The sequence below is a fragment of the Mustela nigripes genome, chromosome 7, assembly GCF_022355385.1.
Source record: "Mustela nigripes isolate SB6536 chromosome 7, MUSNIG.SB6536, whole genome shotgun sequence".
Classification (NCBI taxonomy): domain Eukaryota; kingdom Metazoa; phylum Chordata; class Mammalia; order Carnivora; family Mustelidae; genus Mustela; species Mustela nigripes.
The window spans coordinates 32,466,551-32,483,832 of NC_081563.1; the positions used below are offsets into that span (position 1 = coordinate 32,466,551).

Here is a 17,282-nt window from a genome sequence, read left to right on the forward strand (position 1 = left end):
AGCCATAGAAAGGATGTTTGGCTGAGTTTTTAGGGTGGGTGTAGCTGAAAAGCGCGGAAAAATACCCATGTAACGAGAGCCACAAGGGCTGTGAAATCAGGGATTAGGTCTGAATTCCAGCTTCACAGCATAGTGGTTGTGTACTTGAAGCGAGCTGCTCTGTTTCTGAGCCTCAGTTTCCCCATTGGAAAATTGAGAGAGTAATAATTATTTTGCAGGTTTGTGTGAGGATTTATCAAGTACCATATATAGTAGATGGTCTAGAATAGTGTTTGATCCACGGAAGGTATTAAAAAACAAATTTTCTTTCCTTTTTTTTTTTTTTTTTGAAGTTCACTCTTTCACTCAAATAACTGTTTGGTTGCTTTGACTTGTCACATCTACTTTGTAGCCCACCAGACACAAAGTTAGGCAAACACAGACTGATTAAAATAAAGGTGGTTTTGGAAGAAGGGAGTGAGCATAACATTTTTTAAAAATTTTATTTATTTATTTATTTTGCTTCAGAACTGGGAGAGGGAAGTGTTTCATTTTGCCTGGTTTGGATTGGGATGGCTTCTCTCCCTGCCAAGTCCTTAGTGTGCAGATCGAAATGCCAAGTGTTGGGCTGGAGCCAAGTGGTGGGAGTCCAGTAAATGAGAGCCCTCAGGAAGGACTTTACCCCTTCCAGCCCGCTGAGGGGCATTTAGCAGCCATCTGTTTTCTCTCAGTGAAGGAAAGATGCACTTCAAGTTTGAGCCTGGGCATGGGACGGCCTGTAATCCCTGGCTCTCACAACAGCTTTAATGATAACAGTCTTTGAAGGCCATCCGTCACAGGTGGAGTATTTCAAAGTTCCTGAGGCAAAGCTGGTTTTACCAATGGATAGAATGAGGTTCTTTCCTTTACAGGGCTCCTTGCCTGATGACTGGGAGGCTCCCTTCACTGACTATAATACATTTTCAGAAACCCTTCCTTTAGAGATTGACTCCCTTCTGCTAAAAATGATGAGGTAGGAACTGTAGGTTGGATCTCTCAACATCTGTTTTGCTTTTTCTTGTGGGCCTTGTGTCCTGCAGAGACTGGAAAACTGTATACTTTCTTCCCCAGACTTCCTTGCAGTAGGGATTTGGATATGATTTGGGCTCCATCAACTGGGTGCTGTCAAAGGAGACTGAAATTCAGACATCAGCTCAGAAGGGATAGTGGTGGTGTTGCAGGAGGTGTCTATTTTGCTCCTAGGAGGCCAGCAGCCATGCACTGCTTCAGGGCCAGCCATTCCAGAGGGGCATCCTGATTCTCAGATCACCAGTGGCAGGTGTGACCTGGGAGCCAACAGCTGGTACAGCATCTTCTGAATTCCAGATTGCTGTCTGTGATGGAGGTGGACATTATACATGTGGGCCGTTGGGCAGTGGTGTTTTGGGAGTGAGGCCCAGTGAGGCCGAGAGTGAGGCCAGGCCCGGCCTAGCCTCTGCTCCTTCAGACCTTCCAATATAATTTTGTAAGCACCCTATCACTTGTGGTAAAATTCCTTCTCCCAAACATGGCCATAGTGACTTGTATTATTTACCACTGAATTCAGCAGTCGTTTCTCAAAAATTTTTAAATCTTTTTGCTCAACGGATTTTATCTTTCACCATTGCTGGGATCTTGTGGCAGTAACTTTTATGGGGTGAAAAGAGGGTAACGGGGTGATATTGTGAAGAGACGGGGAGATTTGGAGCCAGAACACCGTGTTTTCACAACTGCTCTGCCATTTTCTAGTTGTGGGCCTTTGAGTGAATTTCCTTCTCTCTGTGGTGAAGTCTCTTCTTATACAATGAGAACAATACCAAGTCCTTTGGGGCATGCTATGAGAATGAAATAATACAAAAATACATGAAAAGCATCTTCCATACATCAGGCACTCGGTACATATCGGATATAATTACAAATAGCTATCCATAATGTATGTGGATGCATAAAGTGAAGGTATGAAACACTGCCAGAATGAGTGAGTGCAATGTGCGTGTGTGCGTGTGTGTGTGTTTGTGTGTGTAGGAGGGCAAAGGCAGGAATGGTAGGAGGGGGGTGCATGGATGCTTAGCAGAGGCATCAGGAAAGGAATAAAACATTTTGAAAGGGCTGTTGAGGGGACATAGCTGTCTGACTTCATTGTATCACAGATGTTGTCACAAACCATTTTCTTACTAAGATAGCAGTATTCTCACACACAGAAATGCTCCCTAATACGTTATATATATATAATACACGGGTTTTCAGAGAGCTGTGAGAGTAGGGACCCTATTCGTGTCAGCACTCCAATCCGTATTTGCTCTGTGGCTGCGGGCCCAGGTTCAGTAACGAATCTTCCTTTGCTGCAGTTTGTTCATCAGTAAAATGGGGATTAAAAATAGGACCTACCTCATTGAATTTTTTTTGGTTTTAAATGATTTAGTACACGCAGATCATTTAGAAAAGTACCTGCCAGAGAATGAGTGCTCAGAAATAAGTCAGTCAGAGAAAGACAACTATCATATGATCTCCCTGATGCGAGGAAGTTGAGAGGCAACGTGAGGGGTTTGGGGAGGACGGAAGGAAAAAAATGAAACAAGATGGGATTGGGAGGGAGACAAACCGTAAGAGACTCTTAATCTCACAAAGCAAACTGAGGGTTGCTGGGGCGGGGGGGTAGGGAGAGGGTGTTTAGGTTATGGACATTGGGGAGGGTATGTGCTGAGTGCTGTGCTATGTTAATAAAAAATAAAAAGTTAAAAAAAAAAGAATGAGTGCTTAATGAAGTTACTGATGTTCTTATTGATGAATTATAATTTACTTCCATGGAGTCAGCCTGTAAACATATGTGCAGATCCATAACTTGGCCTATATGTCTGTACATGTGTGCTTATAATATGAAAGTGTGTGTGCATATGCATGCTTATTGTGAACATAGATGTTTCAATGTATACATAGATGTGCACCCGTGTGGGTGCATGTATACCTTTATGTATGAATGTTTATATGTTAGGTGTATATGTGCTGTATGAGGTATGTTCTTGTATTTGCACACACACATTAGTATTTATGTAGGGGTGTACTTGTTGGAGATACTTGCATGTATGTGTGCCTAAGTATGTGTATATGTTGAGTCTATGTGTTTGGATATGTGTATGTGTCTTTGTTGGGTTTGTGCATACATATGTTCACAGGTGTACATACAAGAGTTGCTATGCATGGTTGTCTAGGATGTCTGGTATATAACCTAATGCCTTCTACATTATAATCCGTCTGAGTACCCTACCCTATGAGGTGGCACTGTGTGTGACTTACAGAGGTAGGCGACACAGCAAAGGTACCATAAGAAGGTGCCATTTCCCCCTTGTTGAACTACAAGAGCAGTAGGTTTTCTCTCCTTTACCCCACTCTATGGGAAGGAAAGAAAAAAATGAGGTAACACTATCTATTGTGTGTAATATACATTGGCCTAAACTACTTTATGCTTGTTTGGGTTTAATGGGTTTTACATTTATTGTTTGTCATTGTTTGAATCCAGCACAACTGGTTTGGCAATCTAGCAAACATTACCACTTTGGAAAGCACATACCAGCCCTAAAGTAATCTTGGGATAAGCCATTCCAGAAATCTTGGCAAGAGCATTTCCTGGCAGTTCAGGAAAGTTACAGGCCTTCGGGATGTAGGATCAAATATCATCCAGAACTCTACTTCTCATTTGCTGAATTCAGTTTTCATAAAATCATAGAATTTTAGACTTGGCTGCCACTTTGGGCAAAGGTTTAGGGGTTTGAAATCCTTTATCTGTTTCCACACTCATCGCATGTGGTCTGGTCCTATCATCAACATCTCTCCTGGTTGAGAACCATTAATTTAGAGCAACAACTTTTTTTTTTTTTTAAAGATTTTATTTATTTATTTGACAGAGAGAGATCACAAGTAGACAGAGAGGCAGGCAGAGAGAGAGGAGGAAGCAGGCTCCCTGCTGAGCAGAGAGCCCAATGCGGGACTCGATCCCAGGACCCCGAGATCATGACCTGAGCCGAAGGCAGCGGCTTAACCCACTGAACCACCCAGGCGCCCCTAGAGCAACAACTTTTTAAATGAATGAGTGCCCCCAACACTCAAGGTAAAGGAATTTTCCCAAAGTTAAACAGCCACATGGGGATAGAGGCAGGCATTGAGTCTAGAGATCTTAGTCCTGTTGAACCTTCATATTTAGGTCTGTTTTTATTTTCGGATTCATTATCCCTAAGTTTTCACGCATGGACTCAGGTCTGGTGCTCACGGAAGCATTCTCTCAAGGGCAGACATGATAAACACTGAAAAGTTGAAGTCCTTACCCTATTCTTGCATTCTAGATTCCCGATCCAGTAGAGGATGAGAGGATTGGAAGGAATTTTCCCAGCCCTCATATTCCCTGTCCTGCTGTCTCCTCAGCTTTGGAGATAATTGTCACAGTTGAGTCCTGATGCTTAAAGAGTAGCAGGCTCTATAAGAACCATGGGCTTCCTGAGTGGGGTTTAAATGGTACCTATATGACCTTTCTCAGCCACTGAGTAAAGTATTCTGGAAGACGCTGAAAAATAAGGGGACTATGACTGACAGTTAACCCATTGCCAGAAGTTGGGAGAACTTTTCACAAACCACGTGGATGAAGAACTGAGTTGCAAAACACAGTCAGCAGCTGCCTTTGCTTAGACATGAACTAAGGCTACCCTCCTAAACGTAAATACAAAATACCCTTTGTGACCACTTCACTTGGGCTACCTATGTGTGAAATGTGAGATTGGTACCAACCAGAAAACTGTCCATCTGTCTCCACGACTGCGAAGCTCGTGGGCTAGTAAATTAGTGTTGTCACAATATAGTCTCCTTTCTTGCTGTGGGTGTAACACATCCACTCAAAGACTGGGAGATCTGTGGGCAGGAAGCGGTCGTGGGGGGAGACTTGTGGGGTTCGTGATCTCCTCATCGGTACTGACCTCACATGTAATGGGCTGAAGACAGATGCAGAGAGGTTTTTATTTACTCCATTTGGCCAGTACACCAGAGAAGTAGCCAGTGAGAGTTGGGGACGATGTTACAGAAGCCTGGCAGAGCTCCTCTAGAAGAAAGTTCACTCAAGACTGCAAACTGGTTTGAATTATGCACAGCAACCTATGGATTTGAGAAGTGATTTTATTTTATTTTGCTTTTTAAGATTTTATTTATTTGAGAGAGAGAGAGCGCGTGAGAGTGCACGTGTCCACGAGAGAGCACAAGCAGGGAAGGGGGGAGGAAGGGAGAGGGAGAAGCAGACTCCCCACTGAGCAGGGTGCCTGAGTCCGGCCTTGATCCCAGGATCCTGGGATCATGACCTGAGTCCAAGGCAGACGCTTAACAGACTGTACCACCCAGGTGTCCCAAGAAGTGATTTTAAATAAGGTCTGAATGGAACAGAGAGTTGGGCCAACGACAACTCGAACTCCTGTCTCTTGGCAAATGCAGGCCTGGATAGATAGGCCCTCATTTGAGTTTTAATAAAAATAAAATTTAAAAGAACTGCACGAGATGCATTTCCTATGGGATACAACTTTCTGCAAAAAAAGTGAGGAGCTATGTCATCCTGAAAATTCAGAGGTAGAACAGACTTATTAAAATTATTTACTGTAGGGACCACAAAGGAAAATTTGATAACTATTTAGCTGCCTCAGTAAAAAGCAAGAAGACATGATAGCTATGAAGCAAAAGCAGAAAACTATAAAGAAAAAATTACCAGAAATATAATCAGGACCACTGATGTAATAAGAAAAGATTAAAAAAATTAAAAGTGAAGTAGAATTTAAATTCTCATTAGAGTCAATTTTAATGAGAAGAATGGACATTACTGAACATCAAATCAGTGATGTAGAAGGCAGAACAGCTTTCTCAGAATCCAAAGGAAAAGGACAAAGAGATAATAAGATGACAGGTAAGATTAAATTCTATACATATGTATATTAGATGGTATATATACTTGCACATATATATACACATACATATGTGTATGCTCAGATATATGTAGATGTACAGATACACACACACACACACACATAAACACATACATATATATTGATATAGTGGAGAATAGAGAGCCAACTTAATCATTTTATATGTGCTTGAGGATGTACCAGAACATTCCAAAGAGAAGCAATAACTAACAATATATTTAAGCTTAAAGAAAACTTTCTTGAGCTGAAAAAAATTTGGATAGGCTGATAGAAAACCCTGTATATTGTCAGCAAAATCACTGAAAAGTGACCTCAGGGTCAAATTTTGAATTGCAAAGCTACAGGAATAAAGCTTGCCTATGTGCAACACTTAAAAGGAGAGATTGCATAAAACAAAAGGAATCAGCATGGGTCTCTGACTTCTTGGCTACACTAAGTGTCAGAAAACAAGGGGACCCAAGTGTCCAAAATTTTGAGGGAAGACTGCAACACAGTCATTCTGTGATTACTTCTTTTCCCTTTACCAAGAGGCAGTCCTTATTCCCCACCTTGATCTAGAGTTCGTTGTCCACATAGCTGTTCTCCTAGAGCAGTTTGAGTCTGGGACATCACTGTTTGCTGTGGTGCCCAGCCCAGAACCCCACTTGGTGGGTGTTCTAGAGAGGTTTGGGTGGATGGAAATGAGATGGGATTATGGTCACGGGTCAGGTGCAGAGCCCTCAGATTTGGACAGCTTGGCACCCACGTGGGAACTCTGCACACAGGATTATTCGAAACAAATTAGGCAATGGAGATGAAGGTATTTTGTAGACCTCCTCCCACTCTATAAGAATAAAGGGCTATTTTCTTATTCCGTTAATTTATTATTAATCTAGAGTAGATGATATCAGGGCTAAAAAATGGGATAAAATCCACTGTTGGCCCCAAAGGGAGACTTCTTCTCCTTTTCTATTCTTTTTCTCCTTAGGTGAGTCTCCATGTATTGTTCTATCAAAGCCTGCAATAAGAAAAGGATTAGACATAGACCACTTGCATCATAATGTTAACTTAAACACTGTGGGTATTTGCATTTTACATAAGATCTCTGATGAAGAACAAAAGGCTTTGTCTGTTTTAAAATAAATGTCAAGCATTGGTAAGGAGTGGCCCGTGAAGCCCAACCCATCTGGACCGAGCTGCCATCTCCTGCTGGCCACTGAACCTGGAAGTCATTTACATCAGTGGCCTCTCCACCAACAAGGGACCTTTTTCCTGGTCAATGATTGCCGATTTTTCTACAGTTCCACCATCTTCACTCATTTCTGTTCAGAATTCCCTAGAAGACAGGGCTTTGTTGATTTTGAAATTTTTTGAGAATGATTATTTCTTTTTTTAAAAAAACATTGTATTTATTTATTTCCGAGAGAGAGAAAGAGAGAGAAAGAGCGAGCGCACAAGTAGGCTCTGCGGCCGGCAGAGAGAGAGGAGAAGTAGACTCTCTGTTGAGCAGGAAGCCCAATGAGGGTCTCGATCCCAGGACTCTGGGACCATGACCTGATCCGAAGGCAGATGCTTAACTGACTGAGCCACCCACCCAGGTAACCCAAGAACGATTGTTTCTGAGGAAATTGAAGACAATGTGGAATTTTGCCAAACAAGTTCTATCCTACAGGATATTTTTAGCAACAAGCCCACTCCGCCCTCCGCAGTCCAGCAGTATCTAGAGTTTTGGGAGGACTAGAGAACAGACTTTTCCAGAGGATTGGATCCTAGAATATAGAGAATTAAGAAGCAGATAACAGTGATAAGTGAGGGAAGGACAAATTGTCACTGCCCTCTAAGGCTCTATGGGGTGAAAAGAAATTTTTGGAGTGGTTATTGTTGTGGACATATTGATTACCACTAATCAATCTAAGTGTCAGTGATACTTTTCTTAGGGTAAATTCGATGATGGGAGGCATTGTAGGGCACATGCAGGAGTATACTTCCTAATCTCTGACATTAAGGAGTTTATAATTTAGTGGTAGAGATGAGATGTATATTTAAAAAAATTGGAGGATAACACAGCAAATAAGCCCTTAAGGAGTGGGAGGGACAAGTGCTGAAGGAGAACCAGGAGGAGAGAACCCATTGCAGATGGGATGGCCAGAAATAGATGGTTGAAGTAAATGAAGTTGAAGTTCAGCTACCTTCCAGTGTCTGGAATCCTTCAGTAACCCATCAGCCCATGTGGCCTGGATGGCCAGAACTTGGGGATGGGGGCTAGGGGCTTGATATTTATTTGGAAGAATGACAAAGAGTAAATACCATTCAAACAGGTGGAGAAGGAAGGGGGGCCAGGAAGAGACCGTTTCAACTGGGCAAAACAAGAACCATGTGTTTCTAAATCCTGACATGATGAACTAACCCCATGTTACCTCGGGGCTTGCCCCTGAAGACGGAAGATGGTATGGAGCACAGGAGAAGCTCATAAGTGGTAGGAATTGCTGGCCCAGCCAAGTAGCCCCCATGTGAGAGAGGAGGACAGCTGTTGCTCTCCCCAGCTTACAGGTGAAGACACTGAGCTGAGCAATCAGGGGAGAAGGAGAAGCCAAGGTCTTGGTGATTACATGAGGTTCTACACTATCTTTGCGCATGGACTGTGTTGCTTCCCTCTTTATATAAGGGTCGTTTGAACCCAGCAGACCGAGGGATAATCCGGAAGAAGGAGAAAACCGCATTTCCTCCAGCCCTACAACCTGGTTCATGGCACCACTCGGACATACTGGAGATCAGGAACCAGCCCGCACGTGGATGTGCAGCTGCCGGAGAGGTGAGCACATTCGGTGTTATTGTGTGATTCATTTCCTCCCCCCAGCTGGTGAGTTGGAGCGGTCTCTGCAGCTTTCAGCCAGACGCTGCAGGGCTCCAGGAGGGGCCTGGCTCTCCTGTACTGACGTTCAGATCTCTCCTTCCGGCCTCACGCAGGCCCGGAGCTTGCAATCCCAGTGCTCCAGGGTTATTAAGTGCCTGTCATGCCTTCTGTTATGAGCTGGCTCCTTGGAGGGACCAGAGTGTACCTTGACCAGCGCCTAGAGCACAGGGACACCATCCATCCCAGAGCAGCTTGCTTCTACATGATGCAAATTGATTAAAAGTCCATTTAGTCACAGGTCGAAGGGGAAAACAGGCCAGTGAAGAATTCCAGATACTGAAAAGTAACTGAACTTCAGTGACCAAAGAGCATCTGGAGTATGCGGGAAAGGTCTCCTCTGTGATTCAGCTGACAAGACTCAATTTGGCTAATTAGCTTCCTTCAAAGCTGTGGGAAAGCAGTACTGATCTTAGGAGGCATGTGGGTAATCACTATCAAATAGAACTTCATCTTGGCGTTAGGATCTCCATTTCCGCCTTCTCTTCTTTTTTCCATTAATTCGCATGGCTTTGATTACCAGTGAGGTTGAACATTGGTATTTACTTCTATTTTTTATTGAAAGAATTCTTATTTAAGAAAGGGAGGGCAGGGAGAAGCAAAGGGAGAGGGAGAGAGAATCTTAAGCAAGCTCCATGCCCAGAGCAGAGCCCAACATTGGGCTTGACCTCACAACTCTGAGATCATGACCTGAGCCCAAATCAAAAGCTGGACACTTAACTGACTGAGCTACCTGGGCGCCCCAATAGTAAGAATTCTTAACACAGCATCTACTCACTTAGCAACTTTTTATGGGCACAATACGGCATTGACTACAGGCACCATGTTGAACAGCAGATCTTTAGAACCTATTCATCTCGCATAACTGAAACTTTATACCTGTTGAGCTGCAACTTCCCCTTTCTCCTTCCCTGAGCCCCTGGCATCTGGCATTCTACTCTCTGCTTGTATGGGTTTGACCCTTTTAGATACATGTTTCGTAAATAAACCAAACATCCACATCTCGCAGGTTATATTTAGGCATGAAGCTGAGTGTGCTTTTTTTCTTGTGGTAAAAACATGTAACTTAGAACTTTATCATCTTCACCATTTTTAAGTGTACGGTTGAGTAGTATTAAGTGTATTCACATTGTTGTGAAACAGATCTCCAGAACCTTTTCATCTTGAAAACCTGAAGTTCTTATCCATTAAACATCTCCCCTCATTCCCCTCCTCCCGCCAGCCCCTGACAGTCATCATCCAACTTTGTTTCTGTGAATTTGACTCCTTGAGATACCTCACATGTGGAGTGCTGAATTTGTCTTTTTGGTGCCTGGCTTATTTCCCTGAACATGATGTCCTCAAGGCGTCTGCTGTGGCGGGGTTTTCTTTTTCCTTCTCAAATCTGAGTAGTCGATTTTATGCGTATACCATATTCTGTTTATCCATTCATCTGTTAACGGACATTTGGGTTGCTTCTACCTCGGGGCTGTTGGGAACAGTGCTGTAAACATGGGTGTGCAAATATCGCTTTGAGCTCCTGCTTTCAGTAATTTTCGGTAGATCGCCAGAAGTGGGGATGTCCAATGACAAAGACTGATGAGGAAGTAGAGAAATTGCGACCCTGTGCACCATTGGTAGGAATAAAAAATGGGGCAACCACCTGTTTTCTTACCAGTTCTTCATTGAGCTAGATGCTTTGGTGATTAGTAAATACAAAGCCTAATGTATTTGAGCAAGCCTAAGTCAGAGAGATCTCAAGATAATGGAAATTAATGCTTGCTACCAGGAAGAACAGAATTGCAAAACTATAAAGAGAAAACTTTATTCTCTGCATAAGCTATAAGGGGATAAGCCACAAAGAAACAGCTCTAAGTTGTTTATTATAATACTGATAAGGGTTCTAAATTGTCAGTAAGCAAGTTATCAAACCATGGAGGAGGTGTTGAAGGATATTCACAAAAATATGAATCATGGTCCAGACTCCTGTGTTAGATAACGTGCATTGCATTCTGTATGAAACACGGCCCCGGAGTTGTGCAATGCAGTGGCCCCGACTGGTTCATTCTGGGATGTGGGATCACAGGTGTCCTCTCTTCTGTAGTGCTTTGGTTAGTTTGTTTTAAAACAAAACTCATGACTTCAATTTTTTTTCTTTTAATAAAAATCCTACAAGATGGCAGATACAGGGAGTTTGCCCTGAACCTAGGATCACTTCAGGCCCTGGGAACAGCCTCCTCAAACTTGTACTATATCATGAGGTAAGCAGAGGTGCTCAGAGGTGAGCCTTAGGATCATCAGGAGGGAATGTGGAAGCAGACTGGCCCTGCACCCAGAGTTTCTTATTTAGTGGGTCTCCAGTGGGGCCTGAGGCTGTGGACTTCTAACAAGAGGCTACTCTTTCTGCTGCTGACCCCAAGGCAGCATTTTGAGCACGACTGAAGAGGAGAGTGCTTCAGTGGAGAATAGGCCCAGGTATGCTCTTGAGCTGGTTTTGAATTTTTGTGGTGACAGCTGTGTTTGAAGTCTTGGTTCAGAATTCCACCCTTCCACAGGATCTTCTCTTACCCCTCTGGGCTGCCGGGACCCCTTCGCCATTCAAGGTAAAGTCACATAAGGGAGAGACTTCATTTTCAACTTCTTTTCCACACTCAAGACTAGAGAAACAAAATAGACCTTTGAAAGCTCCTTTTTTTTTCCCCCCCTAAAGATTTTATTTACTTATTTGACAGAGATCACAAGTAGGCAGAGAGGCAGGCAGAGAGGGGAAGGGAAGCCGACTTCCTGCTGAGCAGAGAGCCTGATGTGGGGCTCAATATCAGGGCCCTGGGATCATAACCTGAGCCGAAGGCAGAGGTTTTAACCTGCTGAGACACCCAGAGGCCCCTTAAAACTCCTTTTGACTTACTTGTTTGTGCCTTGGTTTTCTTCTCTACAACAGGGATAGTATAAGAAATCTTTGTGGCAGCTGCATTATGAGAACAGGACTATATTTGAGACATTATAAGACTTGTTTGGAAAAACATTACAAAGTTTTCAGTCCATTAAAAAGGAGAAAAACCTGAGCCTTTACGTATACTGACAGATTTACTGAGTTACATAAATTGCTTAATCCCTAAAAGAGTTCAAATGAGGCCTTGTAAGCACAGTGGAGTGCTATTTTACAAAGTTCATGGTATATGATTTAAGACTTATCCAGAAAGATTTGCATGCATCGTGAATTTTGTTAACGTAACAAGGCTGATCAGTATAAATGACTTTTTGACAAAAGCCTTTGTGAACACTTCGGAATGTGTTCCAAAGGGGAGAGTTGTTTGTTGTTTGGAGATCATAAAATAAAGGACACATAGCAGTCGAGCTCCAGTGACCGGAAGGCCATGATGATGGCACTCATATTTGTAGCTTTGCTTTTCTAAAACACTTGACTGTTCTAAAATGCTTTCAAATTGCCTTGCTCTCCCCTTTCCAACGAGGTAGGCTAGGTTGTGTTATTTGTGCCTATGTCTACAGATCGAGTAATCAAATTGAAGTTGTGTGACTTGCGTTGGGTAGTGAGCTGTGATTTAAACCCAGGTGTCTCCACTTCAGGGTTTTTCTCCCAGCATGTGCTGCTTATTAACCTCTTGGTCACTTTTTTTTTTTTTTAAAGTCTCCTAGGGGTGTAAGAAAGGCGTTACCTACCATGGTTTCCTCAGAGCTGTGCTGGTAGCATTACAGACGGCATTTCCTGTGACAGTCTTTTCTTAAATTTATGACTAAGAACTTGTTTTTCTTTTTCTTGAAAGACAAAGTTGGCAACATCACAGAATTGTGTAATAGGGCATAATTGTATAATTATAGAAACAACCATCAAATGAACTCATTTTTAGCAATAGGCGAGAAACAGCCTAACGCTTTCTAATTCTGATGGGAAGGGATTTTACATCTAGAAAACGGTTCTTTTAATTTCACTCTTTGGCACTCTCCTCTGCATCTTAAGAGCCTGGGTGATTTCCTGGCAAGAGTTCCGCTAAGCCATGGCCAATGTTGAGCGGGGCGACAGAGGGGTGGCGCTCAGCCTAGGTCTGAGATTCTGCTTCGTCATACTTTAGGAAAGTGTCTCAACCTTGAGGAGTCACAACAACCAAAGGAAGCAGTTTGTTGGGGGTTGGGGAATAGTCGCTGGTCAAGATCACTTTGACAGATGGGGCCTTGACATCTCTGCACAGTATGCATGCTGGGTGCATCTCTGGAGAGAAATTGGTCACGGCAGAGACTTTTACCTTTCTCCTTTTTGAGGATTTAACTGCAGAAATAGAAAGGCTTTCACCTCAGGATCCCTATAGGTCTGATGTTCAAATGCCAGAAATGGAGTCCTGAAGCTGAGGTCAGAAAGGTCTGCGGCGAAATGCAAACACCTGTCAGCCTGAGCTGGCGGTCCACGGCTGTCCGTGATGGGGTCAGCCCTCCGGCCAGAGTCCTGCATACACAAAAGAACCCAAAATAGTGGCCCCAGATTCTCTGAAGCTTGAGACTCAGGCATTTTTCAAATGAAAACAAACCTGAGCTTAGGTAAGGGGAAACTTGATTCAGAGACCATTGTAGTAAGAGGCACACTCAGACTTTAGGATCTACAAGAGTCTCAAAACTGAGCAAGGGAAAAGGCTTTTCTTTCACAGGGAGGGGAAGCAGGAGTAAGAGGAACTTCTGTGGGGAGATTGGGCAAGCAATTAGGGTGGAAAGGTGACAGGATGGGGCGGTTTGACCGGAACATTCTTAGTGTGGTTGGTCTATCCCCAGGGGTGAGCTGTTAAGAGCTCCATGTTCTGCATGTTAGTGCTTGCTCAGGCTTGGAATGAGTCCAAGTTCAGGGCCCTGTGGGAAGGAGAGAAGCCTGGTTGAAGTTCGGGCTAAGTCTGTGGGTAATTAGTGGGCCATGTGAACACTTGGCCACACTTGAGCTCTCTGGGTAGCGGTGGTCTTTCAGTGGTGGTCTACTCAGCACTCATTCCTGAATGTGGGCCCCCAAACCAGCTGCACTTGGTGGCTTATCAGAAACAGATTCCATCCCACCACCTTTTGGATTCTGTTCCCAAACTTGGATATGCATCAAGATCAGAAGATTGTTAAAATACAATTGATGTCCTAAGTGTAATCAGAAGACCTGGCTTAGAGCAGTAGATCTGCTACTTGACAGCTGGATGAATGAATGTACTTAGCTTCAGGATCCTCATCTGCAAAATGGGACTGCTACCTACTTCAGGTAGTCATCAGGAGGACTGGATGCTAATGTGAAAGTTCCCACAGGAACTAGGAAAATTGTAAGCTCTAAGTTATTACCATAGATTTTGTTGGTTGGGTTTTTGTTCCTATTTAGAGCAGTTTCCCATAACTTTCAGTATGTCCAAGCCCATGTGTCAGCTGTAAGCAGCTCTTTACTTAGCCCAACATGCTCTGCAGAGATTTCTTTAAAAAAAAAAAAAAAAAAATATATATATATATATATATACACATATATATTTTATTTATTTATTTATTTATTTGACAGAGAAAGATCATAAGTAGGCAGAGAAGCAGGCAGAGAGAGGGGGAGAAGCAGGCTCCCTGCTGAGCAGAGAGCCCAATGTGGGGCTCGATCCCAGGACCCTGTGATCATGAACTGAGCCAAAGGCAGAGGCTTAACCCACTGAGCCACCCAGGCACCCCTCTGCAGAGATTTCTTATGCGTACTGCAATAGGTGAGAAATTAGGATGGGGGATGGCTCCTGGGTGGCTCATGTCCATTAAGTATCAGACTCTTGAGTTCAGTTCAAGTCATGATCTCAGGGTGTTGGGATCGAGCCCTGCATTGGGCTCTGTGCACAGCAGAGAGTTGGCTTAAGATTCTCTGCCTCTGTACCTCCCCCTGCTTATGCATGTTCTCTCTAAAATAAAATCTTAAAAAAAAAAAAAAAAGCTGGGAGTAGGGCTTGGACAGGCTTCTGAGATTTTGATTCTATAGTCATTCCAGGATTGGAATCCATCTTGAATCTGTCCAGTGTCCTAGAAACTCTGTAGTTTTTGGTAGGATTATAAATCTAGAGCTCACCTGGATAGAATGGTGTACTCAGAGCTATAATTTGTCCTGGACATAGAGAATGGGTTGGGCAGTATAACCTTGGCAATAGGATGATAGCACTAATGCCCGTTAGGAAGTGTTGTTGTTTTTGCTACTGTTTTTAGTTTTCATGTTTGTTTTTAGACTATGAAATGGTTTCAAACCAGGCAAGAGAAAAAGGCTTGATACTGTGGCAGGAATTTTGCTGTTTGGGGATCTGACCACAGCACTTTCTACCCTCCCCCCCTTTTTTACTTACAGTCAGGACTTTATTGGGGCTCATGATCCCACGGTGTGTAAAAGCACAACACTCAGGAAGTCACAGGTGCAACTATCGTATCTCCTCCAACCCTAATGTGGGGTTTCATTTTCTTTAGTTTCAGTTACCTGTGGTCTGGAAGCACTCCTGAAAAATCATCAGAAAGTCCATAGTAGCCTAACGCTTCATCACAATGCCTATGTCATTCACCACCTCATGTAGATGTTTTATCATCATACATCCTCACACAGAGTGAGTACAGTGCAATAAGATTTTGAGAGACCACATTCACAGGGTCACTTGTCCCAGTCCATTCTTTCTTTCCTTTTTTTTTTTTAAAGCTTTTATTTATTTATTTGAGAGAGAGAGTGAGAGAGAGATGAGAGGGCAGAAGGTCAGAGGGAGAAGCAGACTCCCCACAGAACTGGGAGCCCGATGCGGGACTCGATGCCAGGACTCCGGGATCACGACTTAGGCTGAAGGCAGTGGCCCAACCAACTGAGCCACCCAGGCACCTCCCAGTCTATTCTTATAACTGTTCTATTTTAGTTGTTAATCTTACTGTGCCTAATTTATAAACTAAATGGTCATAGGTATATACGTACAATGTTAAAAAACAAAAATTCACCCAAGTAAACGTCAAGATCTAATTGACTTTATTTAAGTTATGTTATCTGGCAACATCCTATCTAGCAAGTACTATGGAGAGATGCTCTTAAGAGTTGTACAAAATGGAAGATTTTTATAGGAAGGAGGGAAGGGCAAGAAGTTGTTAGCAAAAGAAAAAAGAAAGGTCACACCTTCTAGTTTGGGGTCAAAGAGAATAGTGGGGATTTTTACCAAGCAGATTCTCTCCCTAGTGCTGATCAGGAAACATCAGATTGTTAAAATGTCACATTTCTCTCGGTGATGGGTATTAAGGAGGACACGTTGCAATGAGCACTGGGTGTTAGACGCAAATAATGAATCCTGGAACACAACATCAAAAACCAATGATGTACCGTATGGTGACATACCATACCATAACATACCATAATGAAATTTAAAAAAAAAAAATCACATTCCTAAGTTGGAATAAATCTTGGTTTGCTGTTGTAGTGGTGGTGGCAGGCAGATGACTCTGTTTGGGGGTTTTAATTATAGGGAAAATATAGAGTATACAAGGTTTGGTACTCCCCATGGTTCCAGTCCTTCGCTGGCAGTCTGGAAATGTAGCCCCTGTTGATAAGGTGTGAGAGGTGTTACTGTGCTTTCCTAACCTTGATAATGTTCCTCATGTGTCCTTTCCTCCTCTTTTCCTTTCCCTCCCTCCAAAATTTTTTTTTTTTTGGTGTCAGCTCTGTGCTAGATGGATGCTGTATTAGATGTGGGACCATAAAGATGAACAAAACATAATTTCTGCTTCCTTGGAGCTTAATATCTAGCTGCTGTTCTCAGTGGGGTTTGGATTGGGAGATTATTAGTATGGGTTCCCTGCTGAAGGAAAACTGGTCCCAGAGGAAAATAGTTAAGGACTAGACGTCCTGCGTGGGGTACAGAGCTATCTACTAAGAATACAAGTACCTGAGTCCTACCATTTAGTAAATGGGTGACTTGGAATTATACCTTTGAAATTTATATCTTGGTGTCTGAGAAAAATCCCGAGATGAGCAGGGAAGATCTATTACGGGCTTAGATGAGGCAATATCTTTCACTCTCTCTCTCCAAATATAGACATATGGGTAGAGATATATATATATATAGCTAAGGATTATGAGGTATTTTATAAGAATATTAGTAGATTCCTGGCAGCAGTATTCCTACTAGCCAAAAGCAGAAACAACCCAAATGTCCATCAATCAAGTGGATAAACGAAATTGTGATATCAGCGCACAATGGAACATTATTCAGCCATGAAAAAGAATGTACAGATACAAGCTATAATATGGATGCATCTCAAAAATCTTATGCTAAAGAAGTCAGAGACTAAAGGACACATGTTGAATGGCTTCTTTAGTAGGAAACTGAGAGCTACAGGAACAGACAATAGAACTGGTGGTTGCCAGGGGAGGGGAGCAACTACTTAGTGGGTACAGAGTTTCCTTTCAGACTGATCATGTGCTGGAACTAGAGGTGGTGATTTGCACAACATTG

The 17,282-nt window shown here is 42.9% G+C and overlaps 1 protein-coding gene across 1 annotated transcript in view; it reads left to right on the top strand.

Moving 5' to 3' along the window:
* Positions 1-5,832: 5,832 nt before the first annotated feature.
* The window catches only part of LOC132022318 (uncharacterized), an 83,355-nt gene continuing 71,905 nt past the window's right edge, over positions 5,833-17,282 (top strand). Inside the window, exons 1-4 of the mRNA XM_059407624.1 lie at positions 5,833-5,926; positions 8,590-8,736; positions 10,378-10,451; positions 11,329-11,417. Of these exons, the coding sequence (XP_059263607.1) occupies positions 5,833-5,926; positions 8,590-8,736; positions 10,378-10,451; positions 11,329-11,417 (404 nt within the window). The remainder of the gene's footprint in view (positions 5,927-8,589; positions 8,737-10,377; positions 10,452-11,328; positions 11,418-17,282) is intronic.